This window comes from Mustela putorius, unplaced genomic scaffold (assembly GCF_011764305.1).
Source record: "Mustela putorius furo isolate JIRA1106 unplaced genomic scaffold, ASM1176430v1.1 tig00003869_pilon_pilon_pilon, whole genome shotgun sequence".
NCBI classification, from domain to species: Eukaryota; Metazoa; Chordata; class Mammalia; order Carnivora; family Mustelidae; genus Mustela; species Mustela putorius.
In genome coordinates, this window is record NW_025422021.1 from 25,129,784 (window position 1) to 25,156,847 (window position 27,064).

General features: G+C 35.5%; 1 protein-coding gene across 3 annotated transcripts in view; it reads right to left on the bottom strand.

The window, feature by feature from the left end:
* Window positions 1-7,244: 7,244 nt before the first annotated feature.
* Window positions 7,245-27,064, bottom strand: part of KCNJ3 (potassium inwardly rectifying channel subfamily J member 3) — a 153,948-nt gene continuing 134,128 nt past the window's right edge. For 2 of the 3 annotated variants that reach the window (XM_004743880.3, XM_004743881.3), the window contains one exon: window positions 7,245-10,532. In XM_004743880.3, the coding sequence (XP_004743937.1) occupies window positions 9,946-10,532 (587 nt within the window). In that variant the 3' untranslated portion in view covers window positions 7,245-9,945. The remainder of the gene's footprint in view (window positions 10,533-27,064) is intronic. The other variant, XM_013051941.2, reaches the window with a different exon arrangement.

Genomic DNA, 27,064 nt, shown 5'->3' on the forward strand with positions numbered 1-27,064 from the left:
TGAATAAAGAGACATGGTGTGAATGTCTAATGAAATCAAAAAAGATCTGGAATTATTGGTTCTTTGGAGAATTGTTGGTTTTCTCCTTTTCAGATAAAGAAAACCACATATGATGATTTCCTTTTTTTCTCTTACCTGCCAGAAATGAAATATTACATTCAGTTGTACCATCTATATTAAACTTTGCAGTTAGATATATTTTTTGCTTTTTTTCTCATTTCTCTTGTACATTTGGTTTTATGCATATTTTCCTATAATATTTTGTAAGCCTCATAAATTCTTTTTCGGGGGGATATAAGCGATAAATAAAATTTAATGAAAAATATATTGGTTCCAGAGGAAGAGAAGTTATGGAGTTCATTTTTCCCTAGTGTATGTTGGAGGAGCCAACTTTCTAAAATATACATCTGATTCCATCATCCTTTTAAAACTTTAGAACTTGTCTTCAACATAAAAACCCAACTATTTTCTATGGGTTGTAATATCCTTTATGAATGGGCTTCTACTTACCTTTCTAATTATCTTCCATACTAATCCACTTCTCACATCCCCTGTTTTAGACATTCTGAATTAGTTATACTTGCAAAACATAGTATGGTTTCCAAAGCCCAGGAATCCATCTATACACAGTGCTTCCTTTACTTCTCTTCCTTTTTGTTATCTATGCAATTTCCTCAAATCTCTGAAAACACAGTCTTAGTATTCCTTACAGCAAAATACTTCTGAAGACCTTCCAACCTTTTTAACCTCACCCAGTCCCACTCACAGATCTGAATTAGTCTACCGTCTTTCTCGAGCCCCGACAGTATCCTGTGCAGTTATGTTTCAAAACATTTAGAACACTACATTCTAATTCGCAGTCTCTAACACCCAAACAAGATCTCCCCCTGTATAAAAAGCCTGTTTGACAATTTGGAAAGTTTTAGTAGGACAAGTTTTAATAGGGGAAGAAACCAAATAAATTATGTAACCAGTGACTAAAACATAACTTACTGGTTCAGAATAGACTATCGATATGAATACTGTTCATTTGCAGTTTGTGTTCCATTTCACCTCCAACCAACATTTTGATTCTCATCTCTAGGGAAAACTGCCCTCTTCAAGACCATATAATGCATACTTCCTGAAGCAATTTTTCCTCTCCAGCTTGGTCACCAATAATGACTTTGACCATGGGGCCCCTGGGTGGCTCAGTGGGTTAAGCCTCTGCCTTCACTCAGGTCATGATCTCAGGGTCCTGGGATCGAGCCCCACGTCGGGCTCTCTGCTCAGCAGGCAGCCTGCTTCCCCCTTCTCTCTATGCCTGTCTCTCTGCGTATCTATGATCTCTGTATGATAAATGAATAAAATATTTAAAAAAAAAATAATGACTTTGACCAGATATGAACAAGACTAGGGCTTATAACTAATCCTTACTTTTTAAAAGTAGCTATATATTCCCATCATGGTATAGATCTCAATTTACCAAATAGATGGCACTTAATATCTTCTTTATAACTGAATATTAACTCTCTAAGTCATCCAGAATGGAAAATGCCTGGTGTGAAACAAGAGTCTTATATTAGTTTAAAAAAAAAAATAAACAAAACAGTTTGGATGACAAAGTTCAGTCACATATTCAAATCTAGATATTTAAGGTGAAGGTGTGGGTCATATGAAATATAAATCTGGGATCTGATGTAAATATATTATCATACTACAAATTTTAGATATAAGAAAATAGAGAACCAGTAGATCCAAACTTATACAAGGGTACAAAAATATGACTCTATAGTATAAATAATTGTCTCATTCTGCACACAACTTCCCTTTAATATAGCTTGTTTTATAAAACTCAATGAAGAGGGGAAGGAGATAAAAGTGGATAATAAAAATAACAATTATTTATTTGGAATGTTCAATAAGAAAGGAAGCCATAAATCTTATTTGACTTCACAATAGGATATAGGGTAGAGGACATGTGACCTCCTTCATTTACAGAAATAAACCTGCATCTAAGTAACATTTTTTCTATTTTGGCCTTCTCATTTGGTTAGCCACTAAAATTTAAACTTAAACCTTTATCAAAGTGCCAACACCCAAGGGCCCACCCAGAGTCTCTGCAAGCAGTTCATTGATCATTTGGTTAAAATACAGCAGGATTTATTTCTAAAATTAATTTCTAGGTTTCAAACTTTGAGACTTTTTAAGGGTTTGTGTGGCATAGTAATATTTATCTGTTAACAGATACTGACACCAGCTTTCAGGCTGATCTACTGAGATTTAAATCCACCCTTAATCATATTTGAAGATCAAAGAGTGGGGTGGTCAGCCAAGGAAACAGTGGAACTAGCATTTAAGCTTCGGTTCAGGACACTGAAGATATGGTTGCTACTGTCAATCTATTTCATGAAGCCATTTTCCTTTTGGTTTTTGTTTTGTTTTGTTGTTGTTTGTTCTTATCTTCTATGAATGACTATAAAATAAAACCTGGTCAGACATTTGCACACAGGCTATGATAAAAATAAATTCCTAAGGAAATAATTAAATAATTCTTGTTAAATGTTTCCTCACATGGAAGGATGTCATTCATGGAAATAAAGGCCTACCCTTATTTTGTAAATCTACATAAAAATATATTTATATTTGAGGAGGAAAATATTTTGTTCAAATTATATTCTCTTTATATAAAGAGAAAAGATAAATAAGAAAAGTGAAGTAGTCAGAATAATGACCCCTCAAATCCACATCCTAATCTCTGGAACCTATGAATATGTTAACTTATTTGGCAAAAAGGACCAACATATAGGATTAAATTAAGGTCCTTGACATGGGAGGCTTATTTTGAATTACCTAGGTGGGCTTAATGTAATCACCGTGGTCTTTAAAAGTAGAAGAGCAAGGGAGAGGAGTCGGAACAGGATGTGTCTGTGGAGGAAAGGTACAGAGAGATTCCATTTTTCTGATTTTAATAACGGAAGGACGGGGAAACCAGCCAAGACTGTGGGTGGCCTCTGGAAACTGGACAGATCAAAGAAATGAATTCTCTTCTAGAGCCTTTAGAAAGAAAAGCCTCTGTAGGAGCATACTGATTTTAGCCCATGAGTCCCATGCTGGACTTCTATCTATAGTCTGTAAGATAATAAATTTGTATTATTTATGTTGCTAAATTTGTGGCAATTTATTATAACAGTGACAGAAAACTAATACAGTTAACTAGGTTTTCTTCTCAAAGTGGCAGATCAAATATACATTAATCTCTGATGCTTCCTGAAACACTGAAATGGAAGGCTTTTAGAGGGATTTTAAAGGCATAGCAGAGCAAAGATGTCAGGAAAAGCCACACTTTCCTTTGTTCTAATCAAGTCAACTTTTCTGCCCCTTCCATATCCTGACAAAGAAACTTAAGATTTATTTTTGATTGAGGGTAAGATTTTATTTAGAATTCTGGACCCTACACACAACTGAGGATGGGGATGCTGTCCTGAAATCCACGGATAAAGATCATCTGTTCCCAAACTCACTCACTATATACAAGTATACATACAATGTTCTCAGAACATTGGTCACCCAGGGACCTCTTCTGCAAAGAGGTAATTAAAAGAATCTTATCAGGGCAATATTATTGACCTTAAAGAAGCAGCTCAGAGATTCTGAGTTCAGGTACATAATACAGCGCTGTCACTCCACAGTGAAGATGGTGGTCAGACTTACCCCATAATTTGCACAGAGCCTCAATCATCTTTGTAATTGGCCCACTGGAAAATAGACTAGAAAATACATATATCAAAAAATACTAGAAACAGAATGTAGAAAAAAGAAACATTTAAAATACACTGTCATTAATAATTTGAAAGATCTAAGATCCTTTATCTACATGATACAAGGAAGAAGTCCTTTTAAAAAAAGAACATGTATTGAACCAGAAATTTTTTAAAATCTTGAAAATTAAAATTATTATCAATAAATGAAAATCTTAGAAGATAAATGAAATCAAGTGAGTGGATGTAAACAGTCATAGAATATAAAATTAAGAAAATTTTCAAGAGAGTTGAGAAAAAAAATGCAAAGGGATAACAAAAGTGGAACTATAAGACCATTAGAACATAATTCCAAGAATTCTAGCATTCAAATAAGGAAAGCCCTAAAAAGACAGAAGAGAAGAAAACGAAGGGGAGTAAATAAAGAAACAACTTAAGAAAATTTCCCTGAAAAAAGAAAAAAAAAGAAAAGAGTTTTCAGATTGAAAAGTCACCGCTAAAGGGACTAAAGTGGGCTCATACTTTAGGCAGATCATCGGGAAATTTTAGAACACTGTGGAAAACCAGCATATTCTAAAACCTTGAAGGCGAGAAATGCTTTATACAAGGGATTGAAACTCAGAATGGGATTAGACATCTTAATAGCAACACTGGCAACTAGGAAAAAAAAGTAACAATGTCACTGAAATTCAGGAGGAAAGAAATTTCTCCAAACTATTAACATTGATTACGAGGAAAAGATTAAGGATCTTCAAAATTTACTGCCATATTTTCTTTCTCAGAAACTCCTAGAAAATGTGCTACACTAAAAAGAATAAACTAAGGAAGATGAAAGCCTGCGCACCATGAAACGGAATTTGAGGAAAGGAATCCTCCAAGGATGATGATACAAAGAGATCCCAAGACAAAAGCTGCAGAGTAGACTTAAATTTACATAATGGAGGAGGTCAGAATGCTTTGGGAGAGATTTCCTCAAGAAGATAAAATTGTTCAAATATTAATGTGTTTGATGAACTAATAGGAAAGGATTTCTAACTGAAAAAGACACTGCGGCTGAATTAATTATAAGTATACATATAAAGAAGCCAAGAAAAACACAGTTATTAACCCTATGGGGGAAAAAGCAATGAAGGGTGAGAAAAAGGGCCAAAATACATGGGCTCAATTCTGAGACCACTGATGAAAACACTGGCAACTGAATAAAAAAAATGTAACAATATTGGAAATTTAGGGTAGGCAGTGTGGTGGAGGTATATGGTTGGTAGCCAGAGTTGAAATTGAACTTGATCTTTACCATGGTAAAAAAGCAAACAGATAATGCCCCCCAATGGAAAATCAAGAAGACACATGATAAAAATGGCTAAAGATTTGCATATGAATAACAACTGCATCACCCAGAGAGCAGGGACTACTTTTGTTTGTGGATTTAATTTAAGGAAAAACTGGCTCAACAGCCTCTATGATAATCAGTTTTTTCAAGTGTAAAATGGGGATAATCTCTACCATGCAGAATCACTGTAAAGACTCAAATAATGCGTATAAATCACCATGTAAGTGATTGGCACAGGGAGCTGGGAAAGAATAAGAGGCGGCTCAGGATGGGATTCGTAATAAGCAGTGAGGAGCTAATGTGCCTTAGCCTTACCGTATATGCTGTTTACAGATAGCACCCATTGTCATGTGCAGCCCAAATATTCTGAAGCAGCCATGACTTCAAGGCAAATTTTTAGGTTAAAAAAAAAAATCAGAATTTGCAGGAAAAAAAAAAAAAATTCTACTTACTGAATGACGAAGTGCACTTTCTTTGAACTCCACTAGGCCAGAAGCTTCGGCAACTTGGCTTTTTAAAATTACTTCTGTGAGGTACCAGGGCATTGGACACATTACATATCACAGAATTTGTCTGATGCCAAATTGGGAACATGCTCTTTTAAGGAACATTTTTAAGAAAGGGAACTCAACACTTTTTAAAAAGGTGATTTGATATTTAAACAAACTTTGGAAAATTATGTATTTGTCTGCTTGACTTACTATGGCTTTTGAAACACAAGGATAGGATGGTCATGAAGATTCCTTTAAGAAATGCAGGTCTTGGGTTGCCTGGGTGGCTCAGTGAGTTAAAGCCTCTGCCTTCAGCTGGGGTCATGATCCCAGGGTCCTAGGATCAGGTCCTGGAATCGAGCCCCACATCGGGCTCTCTGCTCAACAGGGAGCCTGCTTCCTCCTCTCTCTCTGCCTTCTTCTCTGCCTACTTGTTATCTCTGTTAAATAAATAAATAAATAATCTTAAAAAAAAAATGCAGGTCTTAAATAGTCTGCATTATTATGTGCAGGTTCCATGTTACTGAAGCATCTCACCAGGAAAGAGCAACAACAAAAAAGTAACCCTTAAGGAATGAGTGGTAATAGACTGAATCATCTTTTAGGAGTTTAGAGTCTCGTGATAAACAAACTGAAGCAAGGACTAGGAGTAATTCACTGTTGGAAAGTGGAAAAACGATGAACACACTGTAAAGATTAAACCCATTCATGTTTTGAAAGTTTAATATGGTTTTTATAAAACTGAACTTGCAGTACCGAATACATGAATTTATATTTTTGTACCTAAATGACCTTGCACATTTAAATAATGAATTGCATGCCAGAAAGTGCAATTAGTTTGATTCTAATTTGAATACTATGTACAATGTAATTCAAGCACAAATTCTGAAGTAGAGCCCACAGAGGTGCTGTGCAGTCAAGTTGAACTCTCTTCATAGAATGGAATTGTAGAAATTGGTAATAACACAGATAGAATACAAGCCACCTTCTCCATAATCTCATTCTTTCTCCAACAGAAATAACCCATTTTTGCCCCATCCTCTCTAGACAAATAGGCTCTTCAGTACTGAGACAACTAAATACATTTCTTAGTATTTAAAGCTATATATAGATGAATTTAAAACCACATAAGAATTTTTCAGAAATAACTAATGATAAAATATTCTCACTTTTAATTTATATATATTTACAAAACTATTCACATATTGCTGAGAAGAATATTTCAATTGAAGATAGGCATTATCAAAATAATCATATTTCTTTTATTCACATCATTTGGATAAATAGAATGAAATATTTTACCATGACAGGAGCTAAACCATGAAAATCCCACAAAAGGGACTAGTTTCCAGTTGTTAAGCAGAGTTATTTAGTTCAATGAACATATTACATTTTGCTTTCCAATAGTCACCACATTGGTGGGCTGACAATTATCCTGACTTCAGTTGACTTTTATTCTCTTTGATTTGAGCTCTTATAACTTCCTGAAATGGAAATACCAGAGATTTATGTTTTATTCAGTCAATAAAATTCATAACTTCTCACTGCTAAGAAAACATGTCATATACAGATTGAACAAATGTTACATGAAATCACTTTGATAAGAAGTCCTGCAGGCTGAAATCTATGAAATGGAGATGATCTTTCTTGGAATGATCAGTGTCAAAAAAATCAGCAAAAAGAGAAGAAAAAGCAATTCTTTATTTTTATCCAAATATATCAGTCTTCATAATTTAGTTAGTTTCAACAAAAACATACAGTCACCATATAATGTATCATCCAAACCAGGACATTCTAAGAGTCAAAGGGGGTGCTATTATTAATTACACAGGTACAACAGATATGAACTGGAACTTTCCAGGGTAAACTGGGACCTCTGATCAACTTAGCAATACGGGGTAAACTGCAATTACATGCAGAATTCGTACCTTTCCCATACATATGTGGAAAAGATAAAGGAATAGCATCACTGAGAGAAATTAATTTTGGCAAGAGTGGTTCTTTCTCATTATTCATTATTCAGATGTCTGTAGAAATATCACTCCCTCCCTAAGCCAGTCACCTCTTCTAAAATAATCAATTCTTCACCCAGTCATTTTCCATTCTGGTGTCTTATCTTTCTTAAACTGATATTTTGAGTATCTGAAATGATCTCATTTGTGTTCTGTCTCTACAGGCCCCCTTCCCACTCTCCTCCAATATGCAGTATTCAAATGGGCACCGACCTCCTCTGACTTAGTCATAGCCAAATCTCCAGGACCTAAAACTGCCTAGGACATAAAAGTCATGCAAAAATTTTGTTGAATGAATGAGAAAATACATTCAGAGATTTTGTTTTTGGTCCCATACTCTCCTTGGTACCAAAGACAAATTAGAATGACTCCTCAAATTAAATTATGGCTCTATTTAGTTTTAAGTGTTCGGACTAAATGATCCATGGAGTTTCTTCCACTGATAATAAATATCTCATGTCCCCTAGACCCCCTTTTCTCTCTGCTACAGTTTCGTTTTCTATAAGCAGCAAATGGGATCAAGGGGTAGAGCGACTAGCTCTATCACAGTGGATGAATGCTCAAGGTTGATCATTTTGCCAGTAACTATTCCCTGGGATATGTCCGCACCTACAGAATTTGGTTGATACAGAGGTAGCCAGAAGGTATTATTGTAGTTATGATAGAACTGTTGATGTAATAATTTTCTACTAAGAAAATCATCACAGGATTGCTAAAAAGTGGGAAACAACGGGACACCAAACCAGCCATTAAGGATTTAGATATTAAGGAGAAATAGCTTAATTCTGGACAGACTTACAATGCAATGCCCAAAGAAATTTTATAGGAAAATCCATGATATTTTGGTAAGGAGCACTTATATAAATTTTCATAAAAATCTCTGCATTCCAAATCTTTACTTTGTAGGTGTTCTTCTGAGCAATAGTTTTTATTTCCACTAATGAGTAATAAATATCAGACCTTGGGGTTAGAAAAAGAGTACAGCTAAAATCACTTTGGTAGGCCAGGGATCCAAGACACCAATAAAATCAGTGTTTACCAAACACACAAGCAAACAAAAAGCCCACAGGGGTAAAATATTTTCAATTCATGTAATTTAAAATTCTCTCAGGTATATACACAACATTCTTCCCGAATAGAGTGACAGACATGGGTGGGATAGGTTCCCCAGATGAGGAAAAAGTCTTGTCCTGATACAATAAATGCCACAAACAAGAGAACAGCATTAAAAAAGAGACTCATTTAGACATACATATTTTAAGCATAACTATTTATCATTTGTTGTATTGTTGAATCTCCTCAAGAATAAATTATTGGTTTTTAAAATGACAGAAATTCCAGAAACAGAGTGGAAATGTTACCAATTGACTCACTTTGAAACAGGGACCATTCATTATGTAATTTCAGGCAGATTCTGATATATTCAATGTAAGTTGGCTACTACTGATGATTACAATGATTCAGCATTTGCTCAGAGCTCATGTTTGTGTTAGATCATTTACAAAACAGATTTTGAGACTTCAAGTAGTCCAGAAAAGGACCAATTCTCAAATTAACCAATTTTCCCCTAGTACTACCAACCTTTAAAAATCATAAGAAATTTTTAGCATATTGGTATGTTCTAAAATTTACAAGTTAAATATATAATGGTTATATTTATGCAGGGCCATAAATAGCATAGACTTATGTGACTCCCTCATATAAAGTACAATTGATAACCTCCCAGGACCTTAAACAGCAAGAAAACATTAAATCAGATTTTAAAATGACAAATAATTTAAGGCTAAAATATTTGGTATTAATAATTAATGCCAGAAGCCTTCCTAGCCTAATAAAGTAAACATGCACAAGAACTACAAGTTTGAACAAAACATCACAATTTTATCGGATATATATGTATGTATGTGTGTGTGTGTGTGTGTGTGTGTGTGTACAGATACACACACACACACATATATATAGTTTTATCGCCCTGAAAGCTATCCACTCATGTTTGGCTTAATACATATGTTAGAAATGTCATGAAGAGTACCACCTCTTTAAATATATATATATATATTTTTTTCCAGAATATACAATATAAATATACCATATATAAATCATGCCATAAAACTAAATGCAAAATTTGCACATTATTGCATGCTTGATGTGATAATACATGCCCGTTAATAAGAACTTTCTTAAGATGCCCTCCCTTCACACAACTTTTGCTTTCTGCACAGTGGCAATACTTGGGAAGAAAGGGTTCTCAAATATGCATATATGACTGGGGGTAAAATGTACCTTTCGGATTCCTTCGAGAATTACCTCATCAGCCAAATATTGGACTATTACTAAATCATACAGTAAATAATGCCTATGGGGGTGTTTTGTTATGTGAACCGATCAGAGTTCATTTTTCTTAATTTGGCTGGGAGATTGCCTTCCATCCTGGCTGCTCCTCCCGCTATCTTTTGAAGCTTTGGTGGCAAATCGGCCACTGACTGGCTCATGGGGTCAGACAACATCTTGGTGGTTTTAGATACCAGTTTTTCTTCTGAGTTGCCAGGAACTGAACTTATTCGTTGAAGTTTCATGGGCAAATCTCCCAAGCTGTAGGCTTTTTCTGAAGTTGTGGAACTCATCCTCAAGAGTTTTTTGGGAAAGTCTTCTCTTCCGGTAATTTTCTGCAGCTTCGATGGAAGTTTTGTAGTAATGTCATCTAGTCCATCTAAGCATTCCACAGAGTTATGTCTTTCTTTGCTGTTAGTTATGGCTGGTGCTATTAAAGGGGATGACATAAGAAGCATCTCCTCCTGTTCTTTCACACTATAAGGTGGGGTGGGTACTTCAAATGTCGCATGGAACTGGGAGTAATCAACTTTAAAGAACCCTTCTTCTAAGGAAATCACAGGAAAGAAACGATGACCCCAAAGAACTTCATCTTCAGTGTAAGATGTTCGAGCTTGACAAGTCATCCCTACAAGCAAAAAGAAAATCTTTGATAAATTACACATAATAGAAGGAAATAGAAAGTCAGTTTGACCAAAGGAATTCATTTGCTTTCTTACTTAATCTTTGAACTCTTTATCTAAGTAGACTAAGTAAAAGAATATGTTAAAAGTTATCATGTCAATGGTTTTGTTACATAGACTTTCTTCCAATGAAAAACATGGAATTTTTACTGTAATGTTTTGAGGGCGGTAGATCAATGCATGATTAATTGCCTTTCATCCACGAACCAAAAGTAAAAATGGCACAGACCAATTTCATAACATACGTAGCTCTAGAAGAAGTGGAGAAATCACAAAATCATTTTCCTTTGTTCACAAAGCCATGTGAGATATGAAACAAACCTGACTTTGCATCCAAATGTTAGCGCTGAGTAAACTTAAGAAATCTTGACACTTTACTGAGTATCACTTCCCTATTCTATAAAGCATGAAAATACCTGCATCCCAGGACTGCTGTAAGCATGAGATCCAATAACGTACAAAAATGTTAAATGTGTCATAGAACGTCTTCTTAAATGAGAGCAAATATAACTATCGCAAGTATTTGCTTAATGAATAAAAGTTGAAAATATTTTTATATCAGATAATGGAAGGTCATTGCAGTGGTTCTATTTGTCTGGACCTTTAAGGACAGGATGAACTTTTGCTAAAGTCTTAGAAATCCATACGCTAAAATCAGTAATCTGTGCCAACGTGTTGTTTCTGATTTTATTCCTGCTATAGGGATCTCTGAGACTGGATGCTGGATATCAGATCAAAAGTTTTGCTATTTACATGTTATGTTACTTGGATATCGTTTACTTCATGCTACTCATTTTTACCCAACCACATTCTCTTCACAAATTTGTGAGTTAGAGTGAATTACTATTAAAGCAGTCCACCTCTGATATTCATTAGAGATGTGAACACTGGAAGTAAATGAATACACATATTATACATATTACACAATCTTATTTTAGTCACAAGAAATAATTCCCTGTAACTTATAAAATTCACTTTCTCCTACCTTACTATCAAACTTCTAGTAGAACCTATTAAAGCGTTAAAGGATAGACACGTTTTAAAAATGCATCTCTGTAAAATTAAGTACATTTTAACCAAATGATGACAATCTTTCTGTTACATTTCTATTCTCTCTCTGTCAGTTTATAAGTAATTTCTATTGTATTTAAAGCCTGGAATAGTCTGGATAATGTGTTATTCTGTCTTTTCCCCATGACTGGTGATCACACATATAATACCTGGAATTAGGATAAATGCATAACTAAAAAGCAATATTGAAGATGATTTCTTCCTTGAACCTTTCCAAGATCTTGCCTTGGAACTATCAGTGATATATCACCAAGGAAGCAGTTGTTACACTTATATACCATCTTTTTCTAGATGTTTTTAAAATAACTGAGGCTGAAGATAAATGCCTATCACACCACAGGCACTGGGTTAGGTGCTCTCTATCTATTATTTCTAATTCTCAATATCATCCTAACAAGAAAATATCCCTATGTCTAAATTAAATAAGGAATATAACACTCAGAGAAATGATTATCTGTTGAACTCCCTTGGGCATAGATCTAGGAAGCTGTAAAGAAAATACTGTATTATTTTAATTTCTGGGGGGGGGGTTGATCTTTCTTTTTACTTTGCCATCATGTTCTGTTATTTTAATTAGGAACCCCATTCTAAACCAACTATCATATTAACTGTCATGGTGAAAATCTAATACTAGCCAAATACCAGTCTTCATAGTCAACATCTTATCTGGAATAGTTCCCAGAAACATTTATATATGAGATAACAAAATTAGTTTAAAAGGTAATTTGTAAGTTTTATAGACATGCATACAGTAGCATCTGTCTTTTCAAATGATTTCTTAGTGTCTACTTCATGAAAAAATTACATATCAACACTAATTTAGAAAATACTCAAAAATGTATTGCCTGATATATTTACTTGACTTTATTTTGAATAGTTTAAAGATCTAGCACAGTACCTAGAATAAATGACCACTATAAATGTACAAACCCATTAAGTTACAAAAATAAAATAAATAAGTACCCAATATTTCTTTAAAGAAGTAACATTTCGTTTCTCTCCAAAAGCAGTTACTCTTGTAAATTCTTTATGTATCTTTCTGGTCCAGGATATTAATTTAAATTTAAGAAAAAGATCATAAATATATATTTACTGCTAAGTGGTAGTACTTCCTTTATAACCCCACTTTAATTTTTAAATATTATTCCATTGAAAATTGATGGTGGATAGAATTATCTGAAGGGCACACAGTCAATATAACTGAGGGTCATGTAGGTTTGTAGGTCTGTCCTTTGGTCACTATAAATGTATGTATATATTAATCGCTGAAGTAAATTTAGATCCTAACTTTGTTCAATTACTTATAACAATAAAAGAGTAAATTTTGAAACAAAATTTTATTGCTGTCACCATCTTAGCTCATTTCATTTTAGTGACTTTTTTACATTGGGAAAGGAAGATGAAACTAAAAATAAAAATTCTGTCCCCATTATTTGTCATTATAATATACCACATGGCTGATCTCCAATGCTTACTTCCCCTGATTTGTTTCCCCTGAAGTTACCATAAATCATGGAAAAAACACTATAGAAATTTAAATGGTGGGGGAAAATGGAGGAAATAAAGTCTTAACAAAATTTTCTCTTTGGGGAAATAGGTATTGGATTTTTAAGGTGCTTAAGGTACAATGATATCTACAACGTCAATAGGCAATTTCAACATTTGATCACATAAGAATACCTGTAAGCATTGTTACTCAAATGCCAGTGGATGATTCTGACAGCAAAGTGTGGTGGGGAGATTTTATTCTACTATATGAAATAACTTTCTTCCATAGCAAACCAATACTTGGGAGGCAGCATCTTTATAAAATTGAAAAGTATATAAATTTGGCTGTCAACTCCATTACTTAAGTAGCTTGTGAAAATTAGCTGAAACTCCCTGAGCTTCGGTTCTTTCTTCTACAAAGCAGAGGAGTGGTACCCTCTTATAAAGCCTTTGAGAGTTTGGGAACAAGGGCACGAAACAGTGCTTGGTATTTAGGCAATGCTTAATAATAACTGCTGAATTTACTGCTCTGGAGTGCTCATTTGCATTTCCTATTGTTCCTGAAAATTAGTGTTACTGCATCACCATTAGTGGGGAATTTTGAAAACTTAGTAATTTGTGCCGTATTAGCAACACAGAAAATTAAGTTTAAAAATGACTAGATACCAGATAGCTACTCGCTTTTTGGAAATGGTTGGTTAAATATTCAAAATGTTTTAAAATATGGAAAAGCATACATTACTCATATTCCCAACTTTTATGGTTTCTTATTTTTCACCTAAGTATCTCTAATAGCTAGGGAGACTAAGTGCAGAAGCTTGGGTGTATTAAGAAGGCCTGCAGCATGGTGACTAAAACCATGACCATGCCTGAGTAATTCTACCAAGAACATTTTATTTACCAGCGCTTTAACCCTCGTTTGTTTTCCACTTTCATTAGATGTCGGTACACAAATATAAACATTTCCTGTTCAACAACATCATAGTTTTTAAATTTTTTTTTCTTTTTTCTTTTTTAAAAGATTTTCTTTATGTGTTTATTTGAGAGAGGGAGAGAGCACAAGCAGGGGAAGCAGGAGAGGGAGAAGCAGGCTCTGCATTGAACAGGGAGCCCTATGCGGGGCTCCAGCTCAGGACCCTTGGATCATGACTTGTGCCAAAGACAGGTGTTTTATTTAATCAACTGCACCACTCAGACACCCCTGCGATTTTTGTTTGTTTGTTTTAAGTCTTTATTTACATTCCAGTTAAATAATATATAATGTTAGTTTCTGAAGTAGAATTCTGTGATTCATCTACTTACATACGCAGTGCTTACCACAAGTGCCCCCCTTAATCCTTATCACCCATTTAACCCATCCCTCTGCCCACTTCCCCTCCAGCAGCCCTCGGTTTGCTCTCCATATTTAAGAGTCTGTTTTATGCTTGGCTTTTCTTTTTATTCCCCCATGTTCATTAGTTTCATTTCTAAATTTTACCCATAAGTGAAATCATACGGTATTCGTCTTTCTTTGACTTAATTCATTTAGCAAAACACATTCTAGCTCCAGCCACATGGCTGCAAATAGCAAAATTTTGTTCTTTTTCGATGGCTGAGTAATATTCCATTATATGTATATGTATGTGTTTTGTATGTAGATTGGGATTGGCCCTTGGGTCCATGCAGAATGGGCTTTCTGTTCCTCCTTTCTGAACCCAAAACTAATTATCCTCCTGCTGCAGACCTGAGTTGGGCTGGGATGGGAGGAAGACTTTCCTAGGCCTATTAGTCAGGCCCTAAGGGAAGGCCCTTGCTGGAGCCCTTGGGACTCTTCTCAACCTTCAAGGGCCTGGCCCTGGCCCTGAATCACCCCTCAGACTCCTGACACTTGAGCCCGTCCCCACCCCTGCAGTTCCTCTCATTTTTTTTTTTTTTTAAACCTAGAAATAAAGGGGGTGTTGGTAGGGCCAAGATCTGTCAAGAGGCACCCAAGGGAAAGGAGGGGAGAGGCTCCCAAGAATCCTTTAGTCTTGTAATGATAATAATACTAACAGTGTGAAAATGGGAGGGAGCAAACAAGCCCATGAAAACTGCTGGGGCTTGGCCAACAGACACATGAAAAAGTGCTCCATATCACTGGGCATCAGGGAAATACAAATCAAAACCACAATGAGGTATATCACCTCACACCAGTCAGAATGGCTAAAATCAACAAGTCAGGAAATGACAGATGCTGGCGAGGATGCGGAGAAAGGGGAACCCTCCTACACTGTTGGTGGGAATGCAAGCTGGTGCAGCCACTCTGGAAAACAGCATGGAGGTTCCTCAAAATGTTGAAAATAGAACTGCCCTATGACCCAGCAATTGCACTACTGGGTATTTACCCTAAAGATACAAACGTAGCGATCCAAAGGGGCACGTGCACCCTAATGTTTATAGCAGCAGTGTCCACAATAGCCAAACTATGGAAAGAACCTAGATGTCCATCTAGGTGAATGGATCAAGAAGATGTGGTATATATACACAATGGAATACTATGCAGCCATCAAAAGAAATGAAATCTTGCCATTTGCAACAACATGGATGGAACTAGAGCGTATCATGCTTAGCGAAATAAGTCAAGCAGAGAAAGACAACTATCATATGATCTCCCTGATATGAGGAAGTGGTGATGCAACATGGGGGCTTAAGTGGGTAGAAGAAGAATCAATGAAACAAGATGGGATTGGGAGGGAGACAAACCATAAGTGACTCTTAATCTCACAAAACAAACTGAGGGTTGCTGGGGGGAGGGGGTTTGAGAGAAGGGGGTGGTATTATGGACATTGGGGAGGGTATGTGCTTTGGTGAGTGCTGTGAAGTGTGTAAACCTGGTGATTCACAGACCTGTACTCCTGGGGATAAAAATATATGTTTATAAAAAATAAAAAATTATTCAAAATAAATAAATAAATAAATATGACCAAAAAAAAAACCAAAAAACTGCTGGTGCTGTAATCCCCACTCAGGCTTCTCTTTTTATGTGACCTGGACACTGTGGACTTGACAGGCAGGCAGCGAGAATCAAAGATAGGGAGGCCCTTCCCAGGACAAGGTGACACTGAGACATCTTCTCATACTCTTCACCTACTCCCTAACCACTGAAAAGATATACAGTCCAGAAAAGACTATGTATGTATGTATGCACATGCACACCCACACACACATACTGTCTTTTTTATCCATTCATCAGTTGATGGACATTTGGACTCTTTCCATAATTTGGCTACTGTTGATAATGATGCTATAAATATTGGGGTGCATGTGTCCCTTTGAATCAGTATTTTTATATCCAGCATCATCATTTTTAAATCTGGTTTCGACTCAGAATATTAATGTGCAGCCAACATATAGATAATGATATTAAAGCTCTGTAAATCGGATAACAGAGAAACGCCTATGACGGTCCATCTGCAGTTTGGACAATGTTCTAAGAGAACCCAGAATTGACAGACGACTTCTTTTTACAAAAGTTTTCCAAAAATGATGTTAAAACAATAAAGCGCAAGTGAAAAGATTTAAAGTAAATATAATTATGTTCCCTAAGAACGTTTGTGGAGCATAGTATGATTCCTCCTACATTGTTTTATCTTACGCTTCTTACTCTAAATCATTTTTAAATAATCCATGCTTGGATTCATCATTGCAAACGCCATTAGAATCGAAATAAACGCAGGCAGGTGAAGGGCATTATTTACAGGACACTATACAATTGCAACTCTTAACTGGCAGTGTGGCTGTTTGCGTATTTTAACCAGATTCCAGACTGGAACAAATGTGATGAAAATCAACACGAGCTCATCTCTGTGGAAACTGGTAAAGCAACAGATGCTGCTACTGGAAATAGCTGGGACTTTTGATCCTCAGATGAAAAACATTTTGTGAAAAAAAAAGATGTATTCTCTGCATTAATTCTTAGATAAAAAAGCTATATACTGCTGTTTAATGTATTCCAACATGAGCGTGTTGCTCTAAAATGGCGGTGGCAATGGCATCTAACTTTTTTCCTTTTGACTTTCCCCCTTCCTGATTCTACCTGTAAGTTCCTCTTTAACTGAACTGGACACTCATTCAAATAACAAGTCTGAGAGCTTTTTAAGTGAAAATGAAAAAGCAAATTGCTATTTGACAAGTCCTTAATGAAACTTTCGGAATGCCTCCCATTCAGTTATTCTCTATTGTTCCTGCTGGTCAGAAACCGTCGCTTATATGAGGTGGGTAGGAGAGGGTTAAACACAAAATAACCACAGGCCAAGGGGAATGTCTGAATGCTGTGACACAGAAAACATCAAATAATCAATAACTTCTGCACAGCAGAGGCTTTCTCTAAACCTTAATAGAGAAGTTGCTGAGAGAGAGAGAGACAGACAGAGAGAAAACACCTATTACGGTGGCTGTGTATTTTGTGTGCACTAAACAAAAGGGAAAAACATACAGAAAGTCCCCTTTCATTAAGCCATGTAATAATAATGATGGGTAATAACAGTAACGTTCCTATAGGGCTCACTGTATGCCAAGAGTCTTTCTAAGCACATTGTACGTGTTACCTTGACTTTTCAAAACTCTGAGGAAGAACTTGAACCCTAGCTCCGCCACTAAATAATGTGTGACCTTGAAAACAGCGATTAAATCTCCTTAATTCTGTTTCATCATCTGTAAATTAAGGCCCACTCTGCTGAGCTGACATAGATATTCAGAGGATTAAATGAAATTAAGGGATATGTATAAATTGCATGTACCATAAATATTGCTCATTTTCTTCCAGAAGACTTTCTAAATGGAGCTTATCTGACTATGCTACAAGTTTCATGTATACACATACGCACACACAACTGCACATTTTAGCCAAATAATATATTGTTTTTCTTCATCAAAACTGTCCTTTTGGGCGCCTGGGTGGCTCAGTGGGTTAAGCCGCTGCCTTCGGCTCAGGTCATGATCTCAGGGTCCTGGGATCGAGTCCCACATCGGGCTCTCTGCTCAGCAGGGAGCCTGCTTCCCTCTCTCTCTCTCTCTGCCTGCCTCTCCATCTACTTGTGATTTCTCTCGTCAAATAAATAAATAAAATCTTAAAAAAAAAAAAACAAAAAAAAAACCTGTCCTTTTGTCTTTTTTTTGTTCAACTTGGCAGCAGCTTTTATAAGTGAATCGACTAACAGTTTAGCATGTGAAGCATGTGCTATTATCCCTAGCAACCTCCTAGACTGCCCTGTGTTATTGCTCTGAGGATTACTAAAGTCTGTAGCCGCTTCCTTCTGACAGTTCTTCCCAAATTCTGCCCATCCCCCAAGCTATCATAAGTGCAAGGCTTACTTGGCATTCTTTGCCTGCTCTCTATTGTGTTGCATAGAACTGAACCCAAGGTGAAACTATACACTTTCTGAGGAAGCACATGATGTTTGGGTTTTTTTGTTTTTTGTTTTGTTTTTTTTTTTTTTATCTTGTTTATAAAACAAAGACACTGTGTACACCACTGTTCAATAATACTAAGGTTATGGAATCAGGCTCCTCTGGGATATAGCTTGTAAAGCTATGAAGAATATATAAAGTGCTTCCAGAAACTGCAGTTTTCAAGTAGATGGAATCCCTTTAAAGCACAATATATTCTGCTCAAACACTTTTAGAGAAGAGTAGAAGTTCCTGGCATGCATTCAAACCAATATTATCCTCTATTATTTACAAGCACTTGGTCTTACAATGTGTTCTCAGGCATAAGTGTGCCATTATTGCTCAAGCTGGATCAAAAAATTCTAAAAAAATTGAAAGATAAGAAGAAGAAGAAAAACCCAATTACATTTGTTAGAAAATAAAATGTCAATAAGAAACCTAGCAAAAAGATTGCAAATGTAATAACTTCAGGTTTCTCAGTTTCCACAAGAACAAAATAAAGGAAAATAGATTTTTAGTGACAACACAGAAAGTGTTAGACTACCAAAAAGAATATAAATGCAGGTGTAAAGAGTTAATGGCAGGTAGAAAATATGACAGATAATTCATGTCATACTGCTGAAAACATATTGAAGAGACTCAGGCTTATATTAAGCCAAAGAAAATGGGCTTTGAATATTGAGGTTGCTGTGGTTTTAACCTCATATTAGTAAGACCTTGGGCATATTATTGAAATTATCTGAACCTTAACTGTTATAAAGTATGGACAGTTACAAGGGATAGATAAATATAATTTAAAAGGTTATTGCAATTACAAATTATATAATCTATTTGATGGGTCTACTGTATTCCCTGGTAAATAATAAAGACTCAATAATTGGTAGCTATTATCAATCATCACCATTATTGGGGGTTCCAATTAATTAAAAGGTCATTTTAGATATTTTGATTCTTTTGCAATCACCCCCTTTCTCAGAAATAATTTCAAGGAAAAGAAGTAATTTTTACATTTTTTGTTTCTATGAATTTGACATAGACCACGCAGTCCACATATATCTGAAATAAAAAGAAGGCCTGTTAGTACCTAAGATATTAACAAAGTAATGCCTGGCACTGTCAACATGGTCTACCTTGCACAAATGTGTCTGACTTTACAGTAGCAAATACTTCCCTCGAAATACAATTAGCTGCTGCATTAACAAGGCACTACCTTCAGCTCTCCACTCCCACCTCGTACAGAAGAATTACAGGATTTGACCAATATACTTTCAACTGATTATCATTTCTTCAATCTAACAATGGAAATGTTCCATTCTGAAAGTATCTCTTTCTCTTTTCCTGTATGGTACCTATTAAAACATGTTTCCTTGCACTGACAATTACAAAACAGGAACAATAGCTACCTAAATCTATTCCTTATGTTTTCTCCTGTTAAAATATGATTTTTAGCTTCTAAAACATCTTACTAGTGGAAACATAATGGAGCAAAATTACTGTTGGGGAATACCCCATATTGTAAGACTGACATCAGAAAAGATGTTTTTCAAAGAGCAGTAATACATTTTTCACTTTTTAAAAAAAGAACATTTTTCAGATAATGCTGGAATTTAATTATTTTGAAGAACATAATCTCTAATCATAGGGGAAAAAACTTTTTGATATATAGTCTAAAGCAATAAAACACATGTCAGCTTTTAAAAACTATTACATTAAATTACAATAATTATTATTATTAATTTTTAAGATTTTATTTATTTATTTGACAGACAGAAATCACAAGTAGGCAGAGAGGCAGGCAAAGAGAGAGAGGGGGAAGCAGGCTCCATGCTGAGCAGAGAGCCCGATGCGGGACTCGATCTCAGGACCCCGAGATCATGACCTGAGCTGAAGGCAGCGGCTTAACCCACTGAGCCACCCAGGCGCCCCAAATTACAATAATTAAACACATTATTTCCTGTTTTTTAAAAATATTTCTAGAACTTTACTTTAAAATGTCATTCATAATCACTTTGTATGGGGTTATCAACTGAATGTTTGTGTCCCCTTAATATACAGGCTGCGATCCTAACCTCTAATGTGACAGTATTAGGAAGCAGGGCATAGTAACTTTGAAACTATGCGATATTTAAACAAAATAAATAAGTAAAGTTTAAACAAGAAATAAGAAACAAACCCCAAACTTACCAGCATATCTTCCTAGTTCCTTCAAAATCTAAGTGTCCATTATAATTTTCTCTCCTAAAAATTTTTTTTTTTTTTAAGATTTTATTTATTTATTTGACAGATGGAGATCACAAGAAGGCAGAAAGGCAGGCAGAGAGAGAGAGAGAGAGAGAGGATGAAGCAGGCTCCCTGCTGAGCAGAGAGCACGATACGGAGCTTGATCCCAGGACTCTGGGATCATGACCTGAGCCGAAGGCAGAGGCTTTAACCCACTGAGCCACCCAGGCGCCCCTCTTTAAAAATTCTTAACAATAACTACAACTCATAGTTAAAAATATTTGCTATATCCAAAGTATTTTCTATGTATATTGTAATTCTCTCCACCATTCTGTGAAGTAGGTAGTCTTTTTTCTCATACGATAGATAATGTTACTGAGGTATTGGGAGGGGAAATGGCTTGCCCAATGTCACCTGACAAAACACAGTGGTAGTCAAGGTGTAAAGTGAAGCCCTCCAATTCCATGCTATTCTTTTTAACCCCTGTGTTATTCTGCTCCAATTTTCTTGAATAGATGGCTTTCCCATTAAAAATTACTATGTTCCAGGCATATTACTTGTTCCATGTTGTATCAAATGTTTGAAATGTCCTCTTTCCTCTCTCCAACCCTTCACATAATTCCTCAATTCAAACCTCTAATCAAATGCTATTAAATGTATGAAATCTTTCCTGATTTTTCTGCTTTAATTTATTGTCTTTTAAATACACCATATTGTAATGCACATACACATGCATAGGCACATATACTCACATCTTTCACCCACTAGATACTATAAATACCACAGTGACATACATAATTAACTTCATTCAGTAAAAGTACTTAACATTTATTAATCTATTAAACATCTACTTTCTGCCAGGTACTCTTCTAGAGGCTGAATAAGATGCTATGCCAATGAAATGAAGGGTCAACCCACTCAACCATTATGTTTAAACCTAGTCTCAAAAAATGAGTAGTAATCTGTTCCACAGTCCCTGTCTACCACGTGAGAAAGACACATTCTGGGATGGGTAAAGAGCACAGGCAAAAACACAACTAGCTTCCCCTGAATACAAGACACCGTTTCTATTTGTCTGTTTGCTGCAATTACAGACGCACATCAGACTGGAATAAGCTTCTTCTTTTTTTTTTTTTTTAAGATTTTATTTATTTATTTGACAGAGAGAGATCACAAGCAGGCAGAGAGAGAGGAGGAAGCAGGCTCCCTGCCGAGCAGAGAGCCCGATGCGGGCCTCGATCCCAGGACCCTGAGATCATGACCTGAGCTGAAGGCAGCGGCTTAACCCACTGAGCCACCCAGGCACCCTGGAAAAAGCTTCTTAAGGTAGCCCTTATCTACCATGGATCTCTAGCATCCAACAGTGTGCCAGGTATTAAATGCTCAAGGCATTCTTCAGGAGAGACACTAGGAGGAATGGAGGAACAGAAAGAATGGGAAAGCTAAAAATGTCAGTGCTGGAGAAGTCAACTTCTTGAATGACAGAAGTCCCATACTGGTCATAATCTACTAGATTGCCAGATCCACTAGAGGAGATCAGAAACGTAAATGCAAGGGACATAGTTATGCTAAGAGCTTATTATGTTGATTAATGAAATGGGGCAAGGAAGAATATCAAATAAATTATACGTAATCATTATAGAAAATATGAATGACTCTCACACAAAGAAGCAAGAGACCCTTGCTCATAAATCACATTCAATGATAACCAGTTGGTTTTCTCATATACTTTTGTGAAAATATACACAGATGGATGTATGTCTAGATATATTTCCTAGAGAGGTTAGATTTATTTGCATTTAACCACTAAGCCACATGATAATTAAATTAATTGGATATTTTGTTATGCTTGAATACTTGACCTCTAGTTAAATCTGAAGTTTTGGTGAAATTTCTATCCCTCATGAAACTATAACTGTTCACTTTAGAAAATGCAGTTTATCCATTTTTACCTGACAATTTAAAACATTTTCTCCCAAAGTCATAGGCTTACTTTTTCTTTATAGGCTGTTACATCTTTTTCAATCTCAAACTATAGCTATTTTTTAACATCTCCTTTGGCAGAAATTCAAGTATTTTTTTGTTTGCTTGCAGGCTTAGAACAGAGCCTGGATAAATATTTGCAATTCAGCAGTTATTCTGGTTCCATGCTTTGCAGTAAAAAGAGAATTTCACTTCTAATTTTTGCTCTTAAGTTATTTACAGAAACTTACTGAAATGTAAAATAAAGTCTCTATAATTTTATGGACACTATTACTGAGTGGCTTTTATTCTAGATGTGAAAATGTCAGTAATAATTACAAACATTATATTTAGCACATTTATTTTAAAAGAAAAATGAATGAACAGCTTGAACATATAAGCCTTATGAAACAATTTAAATAGGTATTTAAAAAGTAAAGTATTAAAATTTCCCTATCAACATCACTAATCATCAGGGGAACACAACCAAAACTACAATGAGATATCACCTCATACCTGTCATAATGGCTAAAATAAAAAAACTCAAGAAACAGCAAGTTTTGGCAAGTATGTGGAAAAAAAGGAACCCCACTGCAATGTTGGTGGGAGTGCAAACTGATGCAGTCACTGTGGAAAATAGTATGGAGGTTCCTCAAAAAAAATTAAAAACAGAATTACTGTATGACCCAATAATTGCACTATTGGGTATTTACCCAAAGAATACCTACGTTTGTTGTGGCATTATGTACAATAGTCAAAATATAGAAGCGACCCAAATGCCCATCAATAGATGAGTGGATAAAGAACTTTTGAGTGTGAATATTACTCAGCCATAATAAAGAACGAAATCTTGCCATTCGCAACAGCGTGGATGGACCTACAGGGTATTCATGGTAAGTGAAATAAGTCAGAGAAAGACAAATACCCCGTGATGTCACTAATGTGGAATTTAAGAAACAAAATAAATGATCAAAGAAAAAAGGACAAACTAACAAAAAAAAGACTCAAAAGAGAGAACAAATTGGTAGTCACCAGGGGGGAGCTGATCGGGATACGGGTGAAAGAGGTGAGGAGATCAAGAGAACATTTATTGTGATGAGCAAAGCACCGGACAATGTCGAGAATTACTGAATCACTGGATTGTACACCTGAAACTAACATAACTCTGTATGTTAATTATACTAGAATTTTTTTAAAGTTTCCCTAAACCACATGGCTTCTCAGCTTCTTCAATAGTATTTTAATTTTTAAAAAAGAAAATCACTTTATAAAAAAGCCCCAATATAAAAATGCTGAGGCAAACAGCATATGGGATGTAATCAGAAACTTCCTTATGACTGACATTTTCTAAAAGGAAATGATAACTAAATTCAAATACAGTTGAACTCCTAAGGCAGTGTAGATTTTCTCCCAGATTTTAAAGTGAAAAATGACCTGTCGACAAGCATTCTGTTAATAGTAGAAAGACAGGGGGGCGCCTGGGTGGCTCAGTGGGTTAAAGCCTCTGCCTTCGGCTCAGGTCATGATCCCAGGGTCCTGGGATCGAGCCCCGCATCGGGCTCTCTGCACAGCGGGGAGCCTGCTTCCTCCTCTCTCTCCGCCTGCCTCTCTGCCTGCTTGTGATCTGTCAAATAAATAAATAAAATCTTAAAAAAAAAAAAATAGTAGAAAGACAGGGTATGTAGGCAAAATTCTTATCTGACCTGGTGATCTTTGGGGGAAATTTTATCTTGTATATCTTTGCAGAATGTTTTGATACTTATGAAGAGAATTATTCATATCATATAAATAATACTAAGAGAAACCATATGTAATAATGTCAAATATTCAAAGGCTTATTAATATTACAAAACAATATATCCAAGGTCTAAACAAGGAAGAGAGAAGGAAGAAAAGACGAGTGAGTTAATCTACTCGGAATAATGGAAATCTATGCCCACATAGAAATCATAAGATAGAATTAGTAATGGTGAAGAAGCTTGCATTTTGTGGCTGTACATACCCACAGGTATCAATTTTCATGTCATTTATAATCAGAAACTCCATTCTTATATATTCTACCAATTTTAATAAACTTTGAATTAGAGGTGTTTATTCTTAGATCACTTTTGAACCAAAAAAAAAAAACAGAATTAGAAAATAATTTAAATGTGCAGTTATTTTCTCTGCCTAATATACATTTCAGAAGTTAATGAGGTAATTGTCAATTTGATCAACCTGAAAGGTACATGAACTGTACATGATTAAATCCATATATATATATATATGTATATATATATATATATGAAGAGAAGTACCCAGTATCATTCTAGGACTGTTTCATTCATTGATTCAAAAAATTCCATAAGAAATAATATGACAAAATTTGTCTGCATTTAGAGGATGAGTAGGGAATAATAGAAATATTTTAAGCCAAATCAAAAAGAAGAATACTGAGGCTAATTTTTTTTTTTTTTAAATGGGAAAAGAAACTGGTTGGTGAGATCGGATGGAATGGGGAAAAAATTGCTTCAGACATGTTATGAAGTTAAGCAGATAGTTTGTAACAAGGATATCATCTAATATTTACTGTACTTATATTCTAGGGCCTATGATAAGATATCTAAATGAATTAGTTTATTTTCAAAATCGCTGTGGAGTAGTTACTATCTTTTTTTTTTTTTTTTTTTTTTTTTTTTTGCTAAACCTGTCCCTTAAAAAATAATGGGCAAAAGTTATGATCAGATATACAGATGGCAACTGATCATATGAAAAGATGCTCCACATTATACGTCATTATGAAGCTGAAAATTAAAACAACAGTGAGATGCCACTAGATACCTATTAGAATGGCCAAAACATGGAACACAGAAAACAGCAAATGCTGGTGTGTGTACAGAAAATAAGACCGCTCACTCATTGCTGCTGGGAATACAAAATAATACAGCCTCTGGAAGACAATGTGGCCATTTCCTACAAAACTAAATATACTCTTACTATATGATTCAGCTATTGGACTCTTTCGTATTTACCCAAATGAGCTGAAAATTTACGTCCACACAGAAATCCGCACACAAATGTTTATAGTGACTTTATTCATAACTGCCAAAAGTTGGAAGCAACCAAAATGTCCTTTAATTGGTGGATGAGTAAACACAATGCTGTATATGTATACAATGGAATACTATTCAGTGATTAAAAGAATGAGCTAATAAGCCACAAAAAATCACAAGTAACCATAAATGCATATCACTAATTGAAAGAAGACAATCTGAAATGCTATATACTCAATGATTCCAGGTGCATGACATTCTGGAAAATGCAACTATGAAGACAGTAAAAACATCAGTGATTATCAGAATTTGGGGATGAATAGGTGCCAGGGCTATTCTGTGTGATACTATAGTAGTGGACAGATGTCATTATACATTTGTCGAGACTTAGAATGTACAACACAAAGCGTAAGCTCTAATGTAAACTACGGACTTAGGTTGATAATGGCCAGCCAGTGTTGGTTCACTGTAACAAATGTAGCGCACCGGGGCTCCGTGGTAATGGTGGGGGAGGCTGGTAAAGGAGGGGCTGCAGGGCTGGGAGATGTATATACTTCCTGCACAATGTGTGAGCCTAAAACTTCTCCAAAACATAAGGTCTTCTGATAATAAGTAAATTAAAAAGTTAAAAAAAAAATGTTTTCTTCCCTTATCTTACCGTCATTGTCCTGAAACCTTATTTTAGAAAACTGATCAAGTAATATGTTACTTGTGGCTTAGTCTGGACATATCTAAGCCCTTCTGCACATCTACACTTAGATGGAGCTGGTCAAATGAGGGAACATCTGGGTTATGCCTTTTTTAAGTCGTTTTCTTTAGGAACTGTCAGCATGTTGTTGTTGAAGTGTGGAGTTGTAACTCTGCATGGACTATGGACAGTCAACAACATGTATTTAAAAGTTGCACTATTACCTGGCAATTCACAGACCTATACCCCTGGGGCTAATAATACATTATATGTTTATAAAAAAATAAAAATATACATTTAAAAAGAAGTTGCACTATTGCAAAATGGGTACCTTATCCAGGAACCCATATGCTAGTTTTTTTGTACTGCTGCTCCTGTACCAGAAATATTTTCTTTTGTTGTTACTTGCTTTTTAAACTTTGTTTAGCCACTTAAAGAAAATCTGCTTATGATACAACTTGGCTCAACTCCATCCCAACCTGTATATTTGTTTTCCAATAAAAAAGTTACAATCCCCCCCCCCCCAAAATAAGGTCAGTACCTAAAAGAAATTACAGAACTTGCTCCAGGCCTCACGGCTTGTGAGTGATGGATCCAGGTTACTTCTGTT